At 47.7% G+C, this 21,253-nt stretch overlaps 1 protein-coding gene across 1 annotated transcript in view; it reads right to left on the bottom strand.

The window, feature by feature from the left end:
• Nucleotides 1–15,199, bottom strand: part of TG (thyroglobulin) — a 254,111-nt gene extending 238,912 nt beyond the window's left edge. The window contains exons 1-8 of the mRNA XM_008570298.1: nt 15,133–15,199; nt 14,015–14,123; nt 12,529–12,626; nt 11,129–11,332; nt 10,598–10,757; nt 1,824–1,930; nt 1,171–1,314; nt 789–974 (exon numbers count right to left, since the gene is read on the bottom strand). Coding sequence (XP_008568520.1) covers nt 789–974; nt 1,171–1,314; nt 1,824–1,930; nt 10,598–10,757; nt 11,129–11,332; nt 12,529–12,626; nt 14,015–14,123; nt 15,133–15,199 — 1,075 coding nt within the window. The remainder of the gene's footprint in view (nt 1–788; nt 975–1,170; nt 1,315–1,823; nt 1,931–10,597; nt 10,758–11,128; nt 11,333–12,528; nt 12,627–14,014; nt 14,124–15,132) is intronic.
• Between the last annotated feature and the right edge of the window lie 6,054 nt (nt 15,200–21,253).

Raw genomic sequence — 21,253 nt, forward strand, 5'->3', positions numbered from 1 at the left:
GCATTGCCTCAGGTTTAATGCTCCTTTCAAACTCTACTCCAAAATTTCCGGGTGGTCCATCTTACACACAAACCCATCACGGCGTGCTCCAGCTTAAAATCTCTCAATATCTTCATCTGACCTCCAGGATGAAGCCCCCAGAGACTTGGTTATGATAAGAAAGACTGCACTGTCTCACTGCTGCCTTTCTCCCCAGTCTAAAAGGCCAGAGCACTACGCTGCTCATACTCCAACAATTTTTTCTCTATCCTTCTCGCAGATTAACTGTCCATTAGCATATCAATATCTATTATTCATGTCCTTATAACTTTGCCTCTCCTGCTTTCTATCTAGAGAACTCCTTCCCTTACTTTCTTCCTTCAGGAAACCTCTTCATTTTAGAAGACTCTGATCAAACATCACCTCTTCCATGAAGATTTCCTAAATGCCTCCTTCTCATACATGCTGCAGAATAGAATTGATACCCACTCCCCATGCTCTCTAGTTAATTGTACGTGCTTCTCCCATGGCACATGTAAACTCAATTCTCTTTTCTTTTTCTTACCCTATGAGTCCCCCAATATTCCCTGAGCTCCCTAAGAAAACAACTAGGAATGACACAAGACGAGACACATGTTTAGAGTTAATGATGATAAACTGGTTTTCGGTCATGTTAATCTTGAAGGGCTTGTGGGGCACACTCCGTAGGTAATTGAATTAATGGGTTCTAGAGAGGTGGGTCTGGAGAAACAGTTAAAGAAATGTGATCTGAGGGGACCAAAAGAGAAAGCCCTTGGGAGGCAACCCACCACACGACGGCAGCTCCCCTTGCCGCCGAGTTCCATGGATCTCTTTCCCCTGGGCATCCACACACCAGCACGGCCCTTCTGTTTGACACTGCACTGCTCGGTAGTCCCCATTTCGGTGGCAGCTCGGAATATAGGAGTGACCAAAGTTGGTTGCTGTAAACCGCTCTACTTCACATTTTGTGGGGCCTAAAAGAAATCCACAGGGTAAGGAAGTGTCAACAACACTTGATGTGTTTGCCACGTGTGTTGCTGTTTGCTGTTAGAACTGTTTAAATCTCTGCACTCACTCTGGTGAACAACCATGGAGACTGTGGCAACTTTAATACCCAAGCGGTTTCCCCCTAGCAGCAGCAGGCACATCTGTTGGCAGCTTATTACTTACATCGGAATCTGCCGGAGATGACTAATTGAACTGCTAGGAACCGTCTCTGTAATATCCGGTACAGTGTGGTTTCAGTGAAGGTGGAAGCAAGGTCCAGGCCAGCAAAAATGGTGTCGTAAATTTCATCCAGTAACAACTCCAAACCTGAGCAAAGACGGCAAGCATTTCAGGGCTGGGCCCATTCAGAAAGGAAGCCCTGGCCTTCATGTGCAAACAGATATTAAGAGGGACAGAACCTTCACAGCATCATTATGCATTGGGTCTGAACAATTCTTTGATAGTTTCCAAAGTCAGGGCTGCTATGTATGGTTGTGCAGGTTGTTGGCAGCATAAAGGAGCATTGCCTACAGGATAAAACACTGAAATCCATCCTGTGTTCCACTCGCCAAGCTTGGAGCTGTATCTGCCCAGAGGGGGGCGCCTCTTTCCAGTATGCACGAAGGGGCCATAGGACTGAGCTAGCAGTAGCTGCATTCAAAGTACCACAGATAAAAGTTCACTACGGCCACTTCCTCTTCAATATCCACAGCAGCAGGCAGTCACTGCTATTTCTGCTGTACAGGTAATGATACCTCATTACAGGTACAGGTAGACTCTCATACCTGGTGAATTGCACTCCCCTTCTTCAGATTGCCTGAGGTGTGTTCACTCACCTGTCTCAGCCAGTTCCCGCCCTTGGCTGTCAGCACAGTGACAATACCCAGACACGTCAGGGAACTTGCTCCGGAAGGAACTGAAAGTCACAAATGCATCTGGAAACCTGAAAAAGAATGAGATTTATGGTCACTATTTCACAAAAGGCAAGTCGTCACAAGCTTTTCCTATAGAAATCAATGTGGCCACGTCCTCTCCTGGGGAAGAGGAATGTCTGCTTTTTTATCTCATGCCATTTGCTCCATGCTTCCTACATTTCTTTTTAAACTGGTTTTATCTGGCCAGAAAGGCTGGACCTTGTGAAATATCACTGTGCATAGCTGTCATCTACTAATTAGCCATTTTCCTCACTCTTGGCATTTGAGCCATCTATGCCCATGCATGCGCCTCTCAGGGCCAGGCAGAAATGCGTAATGAACAGCGCATTAACTGATTCCTTTACTGGAATATAGCTCTAGAGACTAAAGGCCAAGTATGCTTTACAAACATATAGTACATTGTAGATGATCTCATTTTGGGAGATCAAATGACTTCAGCACCCTTTACAACTTTCCAAGAGCTTGCAAAGAAGCCAGACTCCATAGTAGGAAATTCTTAAGAAGGAACTTTTCCAGTTCTATGGTTGAAAAAACACAAGATCAATATGGCATAACTAATAAGGGTTATCCATTTCTTTTCATAAGCTGAGGAAAGGTGTCCCCTAATCATGTCTGGTCTGGGTATTTCTATAAGGAGCTGATTGCTGGGTTTTCCATTCCAGAACAATAGAAAGCTAAGGTTTAGAAAGCCATGTTGAGGAGTTCTTCTCATGTGAAATGATTTAGCAACCAGAGAGGAATTTTTCGTCTGTACCCAACATTGGAGATTTGTTTTCATGCCCTGTATCGCTAGTACATGAGGTTCAAGCATAACATGTTTCCAGCTATGTCTGGAAATATATCCCCAAAGAATAACTTAATAGAAGCAGTAGCTTTCTGCACAAATAGATCTATTGCCATGTAATCTATTCTAGCAAAACATTGGAAATAATCTTGATACCCAATAATGGGAAAATTAGAACTAAATTTTAGTAAATCCCCAAACGGAATAAAATGTTCCAGTTGAGGATGATACTTATAAATTCTAGCCAAAAGGAAGCATATATGAAAATGAGTGAAATATAAAACAGCATGCATGTACCCTGCAATTACTACTATGTAAATGAACTGGTATGGAAGGCAATATATGGTGTAGGAACTGCTCAGAGCCTGAACATGGGGCTGCAACAAGTATTAGGTAAATTGAATGAAAATTAATATGCAAAACAAAAGCGATGAAAGCACTATAGGATTATGGATTATTCCCCCCCCCCATGTTGTTGATCTGTTATTGTGTGTATGTGGGTAAAACTTTAAAGAAATTTTAGAGTGAGTTGCATAACAGAAACTAAAAACTCACTTTACCTAGGTGCCACTGATAGGGAGCATATAAAAAAAGTTTATTCATTAGAATCTGGGGTAATTAAATTCTGAAAGTGCTAACGGTAGTATAACATTACTTGCACTTACGGAATACTACTTTGTAAAAGACTATCTGAAAAATAATGTACATTGACTCATTTAATCCACTTAACACTCCTAAAAGGAAGTTGGTATTGTTTTCATCCCACTTTTAGAGGTTAAGAAGATTAGGTATGTGGGCCACCTTCTTGAACTAGTGGTGGAACTGGGTTCAAACCCTGGTCTTACGCACCACATGATGTCTATCTCTGACAGTAATGTTATCCAGCATGTGTTTGGCTGGACCTGGCTCTCGACCCACACTCTGCAAGGCATGTGGCCATGTTCTGACACTCTTCTCTGTATGCCCAGCACCTAGCTTTTCCTGGAATCTCATAGATGTTGGAGACACATGTGCTGGATAAATGCATTGATGAATCCCCTGGTTGGCCTGAGGTGGGTTCTGAAAAGCATTCCAGCATGAGGCATGAGAAATTTAAATCACTCTAGTTCCATGCTCTGCCGGCTCAACCAGAGGCCCACCTTACTGTCTCAGCCCAAGGCAGACATGACCTCCAGGGTCTTTGAGCCATCCTCATCCTGCCACTTTATGATCAAAGTCCCTCTCTTGGGGTTTATGATCTTATAAACTGCCTAGTATCTGGACCTACCAGTGCTTTTTGCATGGAGCTCACTCTTGATAGCCCCTCTTCCTGCGTATTGACGATAATCCCATCCTCAGCTCCTAGGACCATCCTAAGGCCAGCTACTGTCACCTTGACTCTCTAGGGCAGTCTTCTGCTTACCTCTGGGGCAGACAACCTGCGCTGTCATCTTTACGGTCCTTGCCAATTCTGTATGTAGTGGAAAGAGCTAAGGGTCTGGAGCCAGACATATCAGAATTCCAGTCCTGGCCTAGTCACATACGATGGTTGCTATTAATTACTATTTGTAAAAATAATAACAGGCAATATGTATTAAACAATCAGACACTACACTAAGCACTCTCCATATTTTGACTAATTTAATTCTCACGAAAACCCTTTAAAAATCCCCATTTGACAAGTGAGAAAATAGGGATTCAGAGAGGTGATGTGATTGGGTCAAGATGACCCAGCCGAGACCAGTGGCCAGGTATCCCGGATTCACTTCCAATGTTCTTTAGACAATAGCAGGTGGCTGGAGGGTGAGGCTACCACTTAAATGCAGCGTGGTCTGTCAGGGATCCTGCCTTGCAATCAACCGTGAGTTCAAGCCTGGTACATAACTGACCTCTCCAGGTGTCTTGTTTGAGGGAAATCAGATGATTCTTTTACGAGGATTTCTCCATACAGTCCCTTCCATGTTCCTGTTACAATGCCCCTTGACTACATATGAAGTCCCATCCTTCCCTCTGGACAATCTGGATAAGGCATTTGAGATGAGACTCTTACTAAGAAGTTTGAGTGAGCTTAGTAAGTAAGGACAAGGGTTAATAAAGAAGCCAATTACCTGAATTTTAACTCTTATCCCTAAGGCCCTGGTAATGGATCAGCCCTGTTTGAAGACTCTTAAGACCTTTACCTATAACCTGCTTAGCATTTCCATGATTAGTGGTTGGGCAAGGACAATGTGAAAGATGGGGGCTGAGTACAGAGAACTACTGAAGCTTACTCCCCGTCACAGCATGGCTTTTTAAAAGTCACCAGCCAAGTAGGTGCAGTGAGCAGTGGCCTGCTTCAAGGGCAAAAGGACCTACTTCAAGTAAGCAAACACTACAGCCAAGTTCAAGTGCAAATCATCACCAGCACATTAAGAACTCACGACAGGTTAGCCAGTGAGCTGCCCACAAGTTTCCAGCCTTCCTGTGGCCCCGTGGAAGTGAGTCAACTGCCTATGCTACTTCTTCATTCAAATTTCCCAAAGAAATCGCTCAGATTTAATATTCCAAAATCAAATTTGCAGCTTTTCCTTTCCAAACTCATCCTCAACCATCCATCTAGAAACCAGACCTTGGAGCCATCCTGGACTCTTCCTTTCCCTCTTCCTTCGCCAAGTTCTGTGGATTTCAGCTGGTCAATATTTCTCCCATTTACCCCATCTCTCAGTCACCCTCTCCATCACCTACTCTAGTCCAAGTCAACATCATCTCTCACCCAGACCGGTTCAGCAGCCTCCAAACTCAAGAGTCGCCTCCCAGCACCCACTTTGCTCTTCCCCCACCCCAGTCCATCCTTTTCCAAGTCCATGTCCAATGGTGATCATGAGGGCCCTACCATCTCCCCAGGCTTCAAATGCTTGACACAATACTGGGAACACACTTAACACTAGAAAAATGACTCTTTGCTTACTGAAGTTCAGATGCAAATGGCCATCCTGTATTTCATCTTGCAACCCTGGTGCTGAACCTTCCACTTTGCGCAGTGGGAGTCACCAGGTCTGGGGCTGCCAAGTCCAGTCAAGAAAATCCTTGACTACTGCTGGGTCTCCGGAAACCAACCCCCTAACTTTTCCCATGACCTTCCTAAGCCAAAATTTGCTCCGAGACATGCTTGCTTACAAAAAAGAAAATCATCTTGTTTCAGGAGTAAATGTTTTTGTTTGTCTATTTTAAACAATGGATGCTCAGTTCTGTACTTTTGCATTTAACTCGACTGCCCTCTTGTGGAAATAGCTGTGAATTGTGCCTCACCATCCACGTGGCAGCCACAAAGTCCTCTGATGTGTTCACCTGCTCAGTAAGCATAGACTGTGGACCTACTGTGTGCAAGGCTCTGTGCTATGTACTGTAGGGGAACAAGGATGAGTCACAGGAGTGTAGAATAGTTAAGGGGGCCAAACAGCTCTAGCACCCACTAATTATGCTTCTTAGAGTGAGTTCCTTAAACTCTGTGTCTCAGATTCCTCACATACTAGAGACTATAATTATGAAATTATTTCTATAAGTATTAAAATAAGTAAAAGGATGTAAAATTTCCTGTATATCATAAACACTCAGCTGAACTTGAACTGAGGACACACTGGTTTGCCTCTGTGAGCATTCAGTAAATCAGGTTGAGACTGACATGTGCTCACAGGCAGGGCATTCTCTAGGCCTGGGGAAAGAGAAGCCTAACCTACATTTGTCAAAACTGGATGATGTGTGAGAATTCCCTAGCAATGTATAATAAATGATAATTTGTGAGTTCACAGTGGTTTCACAGATGAGGTCCATCAGATCCTCACTGTGACCGAATGAGCAGGGCAGGGTCCTCCACTTTACAGATGGGAACGTTGAGGCTCTGAGAGGTCAGTGACCAGGCCATCATCTGGGAACACCAGAGGCAGCCTGTGGGTCACAAAGGCAAATGCTACGTGCCAGGCAGGTAGCAAAAATGGACGGAGCAGGCGGGAGTATGGCCTCAGAGCACAGAGGGACCCAGAGCACAGAAGGGTGAGCCCTCCATCCAAAAAGGGCAGCTTGAACCCAGTTTCTGGATGCCATAGGCAAATGCACACAGTGCCCACCCTTGTTCTTTAAAGTCAGGAATTCAGAATTTTGAGTGTTAGGTTGAACATATGTAATTACTGGTGTTCAACTATTTTTTTTTAACCTACAGAAACGGACATTTCATAAGGTATAACCTAATGAAAGTTCCCAGTTTTTTAAATATTACGCAGTTCAGACAAAGCCTGTCTATGGGACAGTTCCTGCACACAGGCTGCTAGTCTGCGACTGCTGGCACAGCCCATGAGAATTTCCTCTCTCACACAAGGAAGGAAACTGGAAAGTTTGGAAGCCAGCCACATAAAGACTCAAGTTCTCCAAGAGAATTCATATCAGTATTCCCAGACTAGTGTACTTATGTCTTTTTAGTCAGAATGGTTCAATTACATCTGAAGTCTCTGTGGGCCCTTTATAATAACCAAGTAGCTGTCTTGAATAACCAGAAGCTACCTAGCTATTTGAGCCAAGATCTATAATGCATCTCCCTTTTTATATTTGTTATTTAAATCTTGGAAGTTATTTATACGTGCACACATACACACAATTTACAAAAATGTGTAAATATCATCGTATCTGTGCCTTTTATAGTGCTATTCTTTCTCCTTTTCCACTGCTCTCCGTTTTGCCCTCTCCTCCTTCTCCAGAGCAGCTCTGATCCTCCAAGTGGCCACTGATGACCACCTAGTGTGTGCTCATTCATCTTACCCTCTGTGCTCACTTAGTCCTCTGCAGATACCAGCATAATCACATAATCACATACACGTACATAAAGAATATTTTTGCCAAATATCTAAAAACTAAAAACTAAATCATATCTGTGTATACTTTGTATCTTGTATCATATTGTCACGATACACTGTGGAATCCTCTCCAAGTCCACTCTTCTAGCTCTACTACATTCTTTGCAATGGCTGCATAAATATTTATGGTGGATACACATTTACCTGGCTATCCACCCTTTGGCAGTCAGTGACTTCGTGCCCCAGTGTTTTGCTACAATGAGAAAATGATGCACTAGATACCCGAGTACATATGTCTTCACATTCTGCTGTTTTCCGTTCCATGGGCAGGCTGGGCCAGAGGGTACCTATGAAGGTTAATTCTAGGTGTCAACTAGGTTAGATGAAGGAATGCTGAGAAACCTGGTAAATGTCTCTTTTTTGGTGTGTCCATGATGGTGTTTCCAGCAGAGACTAGTATGAGAGTCTGAGTGGCCTGGGTGGGAAAGACCCACCCTCAATGTGGGTGGGAACCATCCAATCCGCTGGGGGTCCAGAGAGAACAAAAAACAAAATGTGAAACTCTCTCTACCTGCGGAGCTGGGATGCACTCTTCTCTCCTGTCCGTGGACATCAGAGCTCGAGACTCTTCAGCTTTTGGGTTCCAGAACTTACACCAAGGACACCATCAGCTTCCCTGGTTTTGAGGCCTTTGGACTTGGAGTGAGCCACACTACGGCATCCAGTTTATAGACAGCCTATCGTGGGACCTTTTTTCACAATCATGTGAGCTAATTCCCCTAATAAATCCTCCTCATATATTTACAACATTTCCTGTTGATTCTGACTCTCTGGAGAACCTTGACTAATATAGATTTTGGTACTAGGAGTGGGGTGTTGCCATATATAAATATATACCTGAAAATGTGGAAGCAGTTTTGGAACTGGGTAATAGGCAAAGGTTGGAGGAGTTTGGAGGACTTAGAAGACAAAAAGATGGGAGAAAGTTTGGAACATTTTAGAGTTAAATGGTTAAATGGTTGTGACCAGAATGTTGACAGAAATGTGGACAGTAATGGCCATGCTGATGATGAGGTCTCAGAAAGAAATGAGGAACTTACCAGGAATTGGACAAAATATTACCCTTGCATCACCATAGCAAGAAACTTGGCTGCATTGTGTCATGCCCTTGGACTTTGTGGAAGGTGGGACTTAAGAGTTGTGAACCAGAATGTTTGGCAGAAGAAATTTCCACACAGCAAAGCATTAAGGAACCTGCATGGTTACTTCTAACAGACTATGCTGAGTTTTGGCAGAAAAGGCATGGTGTAAAGCAAGAATTTAAAAGGAAAGCAGAGCATAAAGATTTGGAAAATTTGCAGCCTGTCCATGTGGTAGAGAAACAGAGAGCAGGAATGCAAGGGTGAAGCAGATAAACTGGTTGCTAAAGACATTAGCTTGGTGGTAAGGCAGCCAGATGCTAATAGCCAAGACAATGGTAGAAAGGCCCTGAAAGCATTTGAGAAATCTGGACAGGCACCCCTCCCATCACAGACCCAGAGGCCTAGAAATACGGACTGGTCCTAAAAGACAGACCTGGGGCACAGCTGCCCTCAGGAACCTGCTCCCTGCATCCCAGCTGCTCCGGCTGGAGCAGCCCTGCCTCAAGCAGCCCCAAGTGAGGTTCATGCAGAAGATCTGGAGAGCACAAGCCTGAAACTTCGGTGGCATCCACATTGTGTTAAAACTGCTGGCTGGTAGGAAGTGAGAGCAGTGGAGGCATGGTAGCCTCCACCCAGATTCCAGCGGATGTATGGAAAAGCCTGAGGGACCAGGCAGAGCACTGGCTCAGGGGCAGAGCCACTGCAGAGGCTGTCTACTAGAGCAAGCCAAGCAGAAAAGTGAGGTTGGAACCCCCACAGAGAGCCCCCACCAGAGAAATGTCTAGTGGAGCCAAGGCAGTAGGGCTGCCACCAGAACCATGGAACTGTAAGACCACTGACAATGTGCAATGCAGGCCTGGAAAAGCTGCAGGCAGTGGGCGGCACCTGGCAGAGCTGTGGGAGCAAGGCTGCCTGAGGCTTTGGTGGCCCAGATGCCCCACTGTGCCCAGGACGCAGGACTTGGAATCAAAGAAGATTATTTTGGAGCTTTAAGACTTAATATCTGCCCTGCTGGGTTTCAGACTTGTCTGGGACCTGTTTGTCCTTTCTTCTGGCCTATTCCTCCCTTTTGGAATGGGAATGTGTACCCAACATCTGTTCCACCATTGTGTCTTAGCAGTAGGTAAATTTACTTTTGATTTTTCCATTTTCACAGCTGGAAGGAGTTTCGGTCTCAGGGGAGACTTTGGACTTTGAACTTTAAGTTGGTGCTGGAACAAGCTAAGACTTTGGGAACTATTGGGATGGAATGATTGTATTTTGTATGTGAGAGGGACATGAGTTTTGGGGGGTCAGGGGTGGAATGATGGAGTTTGGATGTGTTGTCCCCACTAAAACTCATATGGAAATCTGTTCTCCAATGTGACAGTGTTGGGAACTGTTTGAGTCATGGGGGCAGATCCCTCATGAATGGATTAATGCTCTCCCTGGGGGAAAGGAGTCTGAGTGAGATCTTGCTCTATTAGTTTCCATGAGAGCTGGTTGTTTATAGGACCCTGGCACCTCCTCTCTCTCTCTTACTGTCTCTCACCATGTGATCTGCATGTACCCATGGGCTGCCTGCCACTTTCTGCCATGAGTAGTAGTAGCCTGAGGCCCATGCCAGATGCAGCTGTCCCAGAATCATAAGCCAAATAGACCTCTGTTCTTTATATATTACCCACTCTCAGGTATTTCTGTTATAGCAACACAAAACAGACTAATACAGAAAATTGATCCTTTCTTTTTTTCTGTCTCTCTGAAGAACCTTGACTAATACAGTAACTATATTTCAAATTTAATAGCCATAGCACATCAGATGCCTAGCAGTGGCATAAGAGAGTAAGGCGTCTCTTCATTCATCACTGGGCTGCATGACACATTGAAGCCCCCGGCTCCCAATGTGAGCATGAGCTTTGGCAGGGGATGGCCCATGATCGGTACATCCCAGAGGCCGGCCCTACTTACCTGTTGTAGCTGTGGATCAGATCAAAAATCATCATGTCTGTGGTGTTGACAAATTTGCACTGGACAGGCATAAACTCTCCATCTGCAGAACACTGGGGTGGCGACTTGTCTCCCACCCCATGGAGAAGACGACGGTTTCTTATCTCACAGCTCCTGGGACCTAAACATTTTTATATAAAAAAAAATGTTATGTATGAGTTATGTCATACATTGTATGTATGAGTAGGCGCATATGTTTCTGCAGTCAAGATGAAGAGATTTACACTACACACATGACACTTAGAGACCCAAGCAGTGACTATGGTCTGCAGCAGGAGACTCAGACATTCATCGTAACCCTGCTTATGCTCCTAGGGACCAGCTGAGGAACACCAATTGTCTACCACACAGAAGGATTAGAAGTAATAAAACCTTTCTTCCTAGTGTTGAGGGCCAGGTTCTTTGCCCTTCTGTCAGGGGCCATGCACGTTTTGATTGACCGTGAGGAAGGCTGCATGTCCCTCCCGGGTGCTGGTGCTCAGGGAGACTTACATTGCAGTGGCTTCCCCAGCTGGCGGGTCCCATACACCTCCATCCCCTCTGCGTCCACACACCAGCACTGCACTCGCCGCAGGTCACACTGAATGGGTGCATAGTCCCCTGAATCCAGACACTGAGGGAGGTAGGAAGTGGCTGTGCTGTTGATGTAGCCGCTCAGCAAGATCTGCTGCTTCTGCAGCTGACAAAATGACAGACCTACAGATGCAGAGAGCAGTGTCAGAGGAGTGCTACAGGGAAAAGTTCCAGGGGGCTAAGCCCTGCAGAACCCAGGCTCCCTCCCCAGAAGGAAATGACCTAGGGGCAAATGACTGGATCAAGGACACTCATTGAGTTGGTGGTAGCCTCAGGAATAGTGTTCAGACTGTTCCAGCATTCTGTGGACTTGAGTCAGAGAAGGGCAGCTTTTGCTAGTGCCACATCAATCGGCCTGAAGCCCTGGCGCTGCAGAGGGGCAATGGCAGCAGAGGCCTGATGTAACAGAGCTTGTCTGAATACAGATTTCTCCACTCCACATGCTTGCTGCATAACCCTGGGGAAGCTGCTTCACTACTCTGTGCCTCACTTTCTTTATCCACAGAGTTGAAATATAGCTGCCTTCTGGGGGCACGAGGGCTTTTGACATTAACAGTCACTGCTGCCTGTTGAGCTCCTCCTGTGTGTCTGGTGTTTTATGTCCTCGCAACATCACTCTGGGGCAGATCCTGTATTCATGCTACAGATGAGGAACTGTAGCTCCAGTGAGGGTGTGTCATTTGCCAAGTTCAAGTGGTCAGAGAGCGTGAGGAGCCAGCCTGAACCCCACGCCAGCCACACTGGCTGCATATAGCCAGTGCCCCAAACAACCCTCATCCTTTAAAGGATAGCTTTGGTTCCAGGCTCAATCTCACTACCTTAAGGTGACTGACTTAAATTGATCTTCATCTTAGGGTTAAGACATGCTTTAAATGGGGACTGTGTTTCTTTGACTATTCACCATAATACCTATCTTAACTGGACAGCTTTCTCCTAAGTCCCAAATTGTAGAAACACCTCACACCACAGGCGAGAAAACACTTCCTCTTCTCGTGGCTGCTTTCTGGTTTCAAAGGACTTTGAGGTCCATTCACCAGTGTTTTCTCAGCACTAGGCACAGAGCCTGGCTTGTGAGAGACACTGTCACTACTAGCTGCACAAATGACTTGATGGTCTCGTTTGATTTTCGCAGGGGTGCAGTAGGAAGCAGTGCCTTGCCCGGCATGCAGGGACTGCTCTTATTCAGAGAGGAGGAGCCAGCAGTCCAGAGGGAGACTCCCCTGGTCACCCACCCAAACCCAGGGCTCACTCCCGGATATGGGCGTGGGTTATCCTAGCAAGGCCCTCTTGTCCCAGCAGGAACCCCTTTTTGCACTTACAAGCCACAGGCCGCCCAGGCTGCCTGCTGCCCAACACTTCCCTGCCGTCAGCGCCCACACACCAGCAGGAGCGGCCATCATTCTGGCACTGGACAGTCCTGATGAAGAGAGTCACACCAATGACACTGTTATGGTTCCCAAAGAATGGTAACCCAGGTTACCTTTCTTCTTCCTTCCCATTCTTCCAAGTTTTAGCTCATTTAAATTAGGAGAGAGTGGAGTGGAAAGGGGAGGGTGACTTGGGAAAGAACAGGCACTGCTTTTCCTGCTTTGCTGACACCTGCATGGCCCCTACCTTGGTCATCCATTCTCTACCCAACCAGGTGACAGCCCTGAAGCAGGTGGCTCCCCTGCAGTGCGAGGCCTCAGCCACATCCACCAAGGCTCTTGGTTACTGTGAGGCTGAAGAGGGTGAAGGTAGGGCCCTACTAATGTGGATGCGGACCGGGGGGCCTCAGCAAGGTCAGGGGCCAGCAGGTTATATGGGGAAGCCCATAGATGGGGTCAGGCCAGGTCCTGGATGGGTTCCCTAGGGGAAGTGATGGCTAAACAGAGCCCTGCAGGATGGTCAGGAGGTTTAGGAAGGTAAAAGATGCTCCAGGTAAAGAGAATGGCATATGCAAAGCCTCCTGAGGATGGCAAGCTTGAACTTCATGAGGCTAGAACAGAGACATGGGAAGAGGAACAGAAATAAAGCTGGCAAAAGTGAGACATCTTCCTCATCTCCTTCCTCACTGCTCCAGAAGTCCCAGAGATCCAAGCAGGGATTGGACTGACAGTGTCTCTTTGTACTCGTGCGAGTGTGTAAGAGTTTGGTTAGGTGCATTGAGAGTATATAAGGTAGTGGTAGGGAGGGATGTTTCCCAGAACACAGGCATACAGAGTTTCCCTAATTCCACATGACTGGAATAGCACGGGGAAATTTCAATTGCATGCACATTACAAAGGATTCTTGTCTATTGCAAAGGAGGGAGTTGTTTAGATTATTATAGCACTCTACACCAAGAAAGTCCCAGGACCCAATTTTGTTTTGGGGCAGCTGGAAAAAACCCTTTTGGAGAGGAGCTCCTTAGAGAGACAGCTAGACAGGGAAGGGGTTAGAGGCAGCCGTGGGCCTGAAAGTCCAGCCAGCCTCAGCTTTCCTTCACCCCTGGTTTTTCCAAAAGATACCAGGAGGAGGGGAATGTGCCAAAGCACAGATCATCCTGCCCCCCAGCACATACCACTTATTAAAGTGATGACAGTAAAAGTGTTGGCAGGAAGAAAAGGAATGTCAGTGGTCATGGTTGGGGCTCTCTGGAGCTCTCTCAATCACATAATGCAGTGATAAGCCTGGGGAACCGAGAGCACCCTCCAAATGACATCGGCCACGTCATGTGCATAGATCACTTGAAGGGCATAGTGTGGGGGGAAGGGAGAGAAGGCATGAAATGCTCTTTAAGGCATCTTAGGACCCTGACAGTGCAATTGCTGAAATAAGCCTTACTGGAAGCTGCCATCTTCTGAGCACTGGGGAATGTAGTCTGCTCGCTCCAGAAAGGCCCTTTCCCTCTGCTGCTCACACAGACGAAGCGGCTGGGCGTCCACCTGGTATTCTTTGGAAAGGGAAGCAATTCATCAGAGGAGAGTGGGACTGGGTTCCAATAACAGAGATGGGCTCCCTTAAGCTTTTCTAGCAGATGCTTTTCTAGGAGCAGCAACATTAACTATTACAATCAAACTTGCAATTCGGTTGCTATTCACACTTTTCCAAGTATGTCTTTCGTACATTTAATCCTCAACATTCCCTGAGAGGTGACAGGTAGTATCTCAATGTTACTGAATGGCACCAAGACTCAGGCAGCAAAGGGAACCCTCCCAAGTTTCACACAACAAGCGAGGGATTCCAAAGTAAACCCTGAGACTGCAAATTCCCCCAAGCCACCATTGAGTTAGGTCAAAACACCATAAGGAAGTTGTTCTTGAATTTATCAGGCCACTCCCTGCAGAAAGAACTTTCCTGGCACACAGTAGGAATACAAATTAATTAATAACGTACATGTGTCTTAGTCTCCATGAGAATCCATGTAACATGCAGGATTTTACACAGAAATCACAACCGCACCATGAAATAAGTGCTGTTGCTTACTTTTTAAATGAAGAAACTGAAGCTTGGCACTTTGCCCAAAGTCACACAGGTGAGTGGCTGAGCCAAGGATAGAACTTAGGTCTATTTCACTGCACTGGTAGATTTATTTTTTCCACTGTTTGCCGGCTACTTCTCAAATACCTCACATGGATGACATAGACTCTGGGACAGCTAAGGGGATAAACAACCAACTTCAATGCCAAAAATTTACTAAAAAGGTGGGGTGAGGGGAGCTAGAATTGAATTAGGAAAATCTGGTTGCCCATCTCCGCTCAACTATCACTAGCTCTGTTCTCTCAGGAGATTCTGTTCACCTTTCTGAACCTCTGTCTCTTCATTTGAAAAGAAAAGAGCAAACAACTGACCTCTGGGCAGTTGTTCAAAGGCCCTGAGGCAGAGCCTGGCTAACACAGGAGCTCTGTGCCTGAAAGCTCCCTCCCCACCCCCCGATCCATGGCCTTGACCTCAGAACTCACCAAAGATGTTGGCTGACACTGAGCAGGCTAAGCCCAGCAGGATGAAGACCCATAGAACCAGGGCCATTTTTGTGACCCTTGCCAGAGATGAAGGGCTAGAAGCCACTGCCCTCCCTAGGGCCTCTGGCCAGGGAGCCTTTATAGAACCCCACTGGCTCTCCCACCCACAGGAACTCAGTGAGGCAGCGGCCCACCCTGTTTTCTCTGCTGGTCACAAGGAGTCCCCTCCATCTGCGTATGCTCCTTCTGAGGACACTTGTGTGGCCAGTGGGGCACGAGAACCTTGTCTAGACTGTGGGGGAGCAGAACTGGGTGGGGTGGCTTCAAAATCCTTCTTACAGGTAAAGGTCAAAGCTCTGTAGCTTTGTGGATGACAGGCTCAGGCCCCCTGTGGGAAAAAAAGCAATCCTTCCTCTCCCTTTCTGTTCCTTCTCCCTCCTTCTTTCCTTCCTTCCTTCAATATTTTTTTAGAGCCCAACAATAGCAGGCACTATTCTAGATAATGAGGATATGGCAGAGAACAAAACAGGCAAAATCCTGCCCTCCTTAAAAAAGAACATAAGAACTGTAGCAAGGGAAGCAAACACACGCACATACGTTCATGTTCATATTTCTATTCCTTTCCTGTTTCCCAGCTTCGGACTTTGCCAACCTAAAGAGAGCCGGGACTGTGTCTTCCACATAATGCCTGAATTTCAGTGTGTTCTCTCCTAGTAAACCCAGCTCCCTTCCTTCACTCTTGTTCCTGTGTGACCTGGGAAACTCACCTCATATCTCTGAGCCCCAGCCTTCTGCTCTAGAAAGCAGAGATAAAAGGAAAATAATAATGCATCACTACTTGTTAGTGTAGCTATAAGAGAAGAAATGAGACATGGAAAAGTATGTGCTCATTAAATGCTAGCAGTTAGTCTTACTGACTTCCTCATCTTGCAAATGGCATCACGCTAGGCAATGACAAGGATATGGAAGAACCACCCAGTGGGGTGAAGGGCTAGAGTCGGGGCAGGGGTTGGCGGGTGACCAGGGAAGGTCACTGAGCACCTGGCACCTGAGGAGGGAGGGAGGGGTGTAAAAATCTGGAGAAACGTCATCCCAGGGGGAGGCCAGAGCAGGAGGACAAGCTGGGCAGTGGAGAAGGCTTCGCGACTGGGGGGAAATGAAGGGGCCCTTACAGCTGCAGTGCAGAGGACTGTACCGTGTGCTAGGAACAGGGTTGCTGTGAATATTATATGTGTCAAAATATGCACAGTGCCTAAGCAGGATTTGATAGACAGTAAGTACCCAGCATTGGCTGCTGTGTCACTTTGCTCCTGCCACCATCACAAAGTTTCAGACTGAGTGGCCTCAACATTTATTTTTTCATAATTGTGAACGCTGGAAGTCTGAGATCAAGGTGTTGGCAGGGTTGGTTTCTTTGGAGGCTTCTCTCCTTGGCTTTTAGACTGTCCTGTCTCTGTGTCTTTACATGGTCTTTCCTCTCTGTGTGTTTGTGTCCTAATTTCCTCTTCTAAGAACACTACCCCTATTGAGTTAGGACCCACCTTAATAGCACCATTTTAACTTAAATACTTCTTTAAAGATCCTATCTCCAAATACAGACCCTATCTCCTCAGTCATATTCTGAGGTCCTGGGGATAGGACACCAACATACAAATTTTGATGGGACATGATTCAGCCCATGACAGCCACTGTCATCATTGTTATACTCACAAAGCAAATTAGAGAGAGTAACACTCGACAGTCATTTTAAGTGTCAAGGTGTGGGATTAAAAACCGGTGAGGACTTTGCTCTGCACATCCTTCCTGGGGATCACCTGTGCCCGGGGCTCCCACATCTCTCTCTATCGCAGTGTCCACCCAGACTTCTCCATTGAGCTCAAGTCCACTCTGCCTGAATGTTCCACAGATGTTTCGAATCCAACATGTTCCAAACAGAACCCCTCAGCCCTTCTCCCAACACTGCACTGCACCTTTAGCTGTCTCCGTGAGAGCAAACCCGAGCACCTTCCTAAACCTCTCCCCTCATGTCTCATCAGCCTCTAAATCCTACCAGGCAACTGCTCAGTCTTATTGCTTGGGTCGGACCCCTCCTCTACATCCTCATTCTTCCTGCCTCCTTCAGGTGCCCACAGCTCCGGACTAGCCGACCAGGTTTCTTCACCAGCTGCAGGAACAGTCCTATAAAATACGATGCTGACTGTGGGGATGGAGACTCACTCCACAGGGGCTCAGGAGTAATGATGGGCAGGGAGACCAGTTTGCCCTGGACAATGAAGGGGATCACAATTAATAATGAGACTTAGAGTTTAGGAAAAGATGACTTGGGGAGATGGGTTGGCATTTACTGGAAAAGGCGACACACACGAGAAGAACTCCCTGCCTGGCCCTCTGCTGCCCAGTCACACAGGCCAAGTTCACCCTATGCTTTGAAGAGCAAGGAGCAACCTTCTCATACAGAAATAACAAGCATGCATCCTGCAGCCCCTTGCAATTTCTCCATTTCCAGGTGTTCTAAAGCAGAAGAGTCACGGAAAAAGTCAAACGTGGTTAGAAGCTTGCCACAGACCCCGCTTACTATGCTTCCCATCGCCCCCAGTTGTAGCCAGTGTGCTGAGTCATTCATGCTGGCCTGGCCCTGGGGAAGCAACAGAGTAGAACTGATATCGCCATACCCATGCCAGGGTGTCTCTGCTCCACTGGGTTTGGTGCTTTAGGAGCTCTGGGCTCAGGGCCCACGGAGCAGCAAGGATATCGCTGACATGAAGAGTGCTATGCTGGAGAGGAGTGGCTGACCAGGGAGCTGCCTCCACTTCAGACCCCACCAGGGGAAGAGCAAGGCGTCAGGAGTCTGTGAGACTGAGAGCACTCAGTGGGCCAGAACTGCATGGGGCTTCCTTCGGAATCCATGCAAAGAGTTTCCCTGCATACCCAGGAGGAGAAGTGCTTCTCTCTACCCAAGTAGCAGAGCAATGAGCTTAGAGAGAACCAAGTGGGGCATCGCCTCCTCCACCAAGAAACCCTCTTCCTCATGATGCCTCAGCTATTTGTCCCTGCTTTTTCCTCCTCTCCAAAGAGCTCCAGGAACTTCCATGGTGACTTCACATGGCCATGCTGTGGTCCAGATGCCGTGGTCCATTTTCATCCACCTGATCCTAGCTCAGGCCTTCATCACTGGCCCCCTACCTCGCCCAGTATCTTCAGCCCCAAATACAATTGCATAACCTTCTCCTTCATTTCCTTTGTTCTCTAATACTAGAGTGCTATATATAATAAAAACTGACTTAAGGTTTGGGGGAAAATGTAGAGTCACTGGAATACAGAGGAGGCAATTGCTCCAAATGGAACATCAGGCACTACTGTGTCTGATATCCATCTATCAGCATCACCTATGACAGGGAATTACTTCCCAGCCCTCTCTCCCCTAGTGCAGCCAGCCACTGTATTGCAGGATCCCATTCTACTGCTGTGAACAGCTGCTCCCGTCTCACACATACCCTTTGACTCAGAGTCACATCCCTCCTCTTGAGTTACCTGGGCAATAATAAAAATTCTTGGTACTTGATTTCTACATCCATAAAGGTAAAGTAGAAATACTTTTCCCTATCCCTACTACTAGGTATAGTTAAAGCCATAGACATTATATATAAAACAAACATAAGAATATATTGAAAGGTGGATAGAAGCAGCAGACGGGCTAGCAATCCCAGGACCAGAGGACCAATATGGTAGGAAGTTCCCTGGGTATTACTTTGGTTCATGTGTCTCATACTTGTTGGAGAAGCTGGCAGCTTAGAAATGCCAATGAGGACAATCAAAAAAAAGGCCTCAAGAAAAGCCTCTAAAGCCAAAGTTCTAAGAAAGGAAGGCAGCCTGGCAGAGCAGAGCACTTTTAGACAATAACCTCTCTACTACATTAAACATCAGAAAAACTGTGGTTGTAACACCAACCAAGCCAGAAAAGGCCAAGTAGAAAGCCTAGAAGGCCACCTTAGCCAAGCTGTAAGGAGGTTTGCCAAGCCCCCCTGACATTGTAGTATCAGTGGAGACCTCATGAGCAGCCTGAAATTCCACCCCCACCAAGTGGTAATAATATGTCACTCTTCCTTGCTACTGGAGTGGTGTCACAAGAGACCTAGTGAAGAGTCAGGGCCTCCACCACTGCCCAGAAGTAACAAGGCCATCTCCCAGTGGTATCAGTGGAGGCCACATAGGGAGCAGTGACAACGAACCCTTAATCCTTCCAGTTAGGATGGCATCAACAGAGGCTGAGTGGAGAGCCTGAACTCCCATCCCTGCCCAGCAGTAATGAGGAGAACATCACTTGCCTGCTGTCAATGGATTTGGAGCAAGAACCTGTGCTTCTAACTCAATTTGGCAGTAACGAAGTGGTATCTCTCTTCCCCTACTGCCGTAATGTCAGAGGAGTTCTGTTAAAATAAAATATTTAAATGAAATTCAAAGTTTCTTAACTTAAAACACCCGAACCACCTGGGTATTGATCAAAAATCACTCATTTTACATCAGTCCCGGCGTCGGGTCCCACTGGGAAACTGTCGCGCCCGATCTCCGCCAACAGGCTGTAGCGCGGTCGCACCGACCCGCCGCTGCCCTCCGGCTGCCGCAGCGCCAGACCACGATCACCGAGCACCCTCCGGCTGGAGCCAGTGCGGCTGCAGCATCCAGAGCCCGTGGGGGCTGTGGACCAGCTCGTGGGGCAGCTACAGGTAGTGCGAGTGGGGCCAGACGCGCGCAGCCTGCCTGCCCGCCCGCCCGGCGACCCGCAAGAGACTTGTGGAGAGGAGCAGCCATCTATTCTCTTTCTCCGTGGCAAAAGTGTGGAGCTGCTCCGGCTTGGCCCACGGGGGAGCCCCGGGAGCCGCAGGATTTCTCTATGACATTCATTTTGTGCCCTGAAACCAGAGTCTTCCCTTTGCTCAACACTACAGTGGAGGTCATGATGGCGGAAGAGGAGAGCTGCCTGCCGCTTTTCCACCACGAGTAGAAGCAGCCTCAGCGCCAGATGCAGCTGTACCAGAATCAGAGCAAAGGAATGCTTCGAAAGGGTGTCCTTAGCCTGCCGAGAACCGGGAATCTTCCCCCAACCCACGTGCGCCCCGGGAGCCACAGGATTTCTCTGTGACACTCATTTTGTGCCCTGAAACCAGTCTTCCCTTTGCTCAACACCACAGTGGAGGTCAAGATGGCGAAGAGGAGAGCAGCCTGCCGCTTGTCCGCCACGAGTAGAAGCAGCCTGAGGCCCATGCCAGATGCAGCTGTAGCAGAATCGGAGCAAAGGAACACTTCGAAAGGGTGTCCTTACCCTGCCAGGAACCGGGAATCTTCCCCCAACCCACGCCCGTGAACCGCCAGTGCGCTGTGGCAGGCGTCGCAGCAGCAGACGTGGAAACATGGAGGCCTGAGCCTGCGTGTGTCACCCCAGGCTGCAGTAGTGACCGTGGCTTCTGATCCCCCGCCCCCACCCACCCATCCCGGGAGCTGGAAGTGAATCAACCCGCGGCCGAGACAGGGAGACATCCAGCGGGAGAGAGAGAAGCTCTGCGGAGTACACACGCCCTCAGGGGCCGCCACTGCGTGATCCAACAGGTAGGCATCACTGCCACCACCCGGCTTCATTCCCAGCCCAGCCCAGTACGCACAGAGCCAGGAGACGTCTGGCAGGGGAGGCGGGAACCCCACAGAGTCCACGCTGCTGCCGCACAATCCAGCAGCCTGGCCCAATGTGTACAGAGCACAGAGTCATCCAGCAAGGGAGATAGAAGCTCTGTAGAGTCCACACACCCTGTGGCGGGGCCCCCACCCCACGCGATCCAGCAGCAGGTAGGCTTCACTGCCACCACCCGGCTCCATCCCAAGCCTGGCCTAGCGCACACAGAGCAGGGAGACATCCTGCAGGAGAAGGGGAAGCTCTGCAGAGACCACACACTCTGCGGTGCCTCTGCTCATCCCAGCAGCCTGGGCCAGGGCACAGGGATCAGGGAGTCACTGAGGTAGCCACACCAAACTGGCAACCACAGCAACATCTTAGTCAGTCAATAGTGACAAACCTGTGGACTGTGAAACCCCCTCCCACAATGAATAAACATCAAAGAAAAGATACCAG

The sequence above is a fragment of the Galeopterus variegatus genome, unplaced genomic scaffold, assembly GCF_000696425.1.
Source record: "Galeopterus variegatus unplaced genomic scaffold, G_variegatus-3.0.2 Scaffold589, whole genome shotgun sequence".
NCBI lineage: Eukaryota > Metazoa > Chordata > Mammalia > Dermoptera > Cynocephalidae > Galeopterus > Galeopterus variegatus.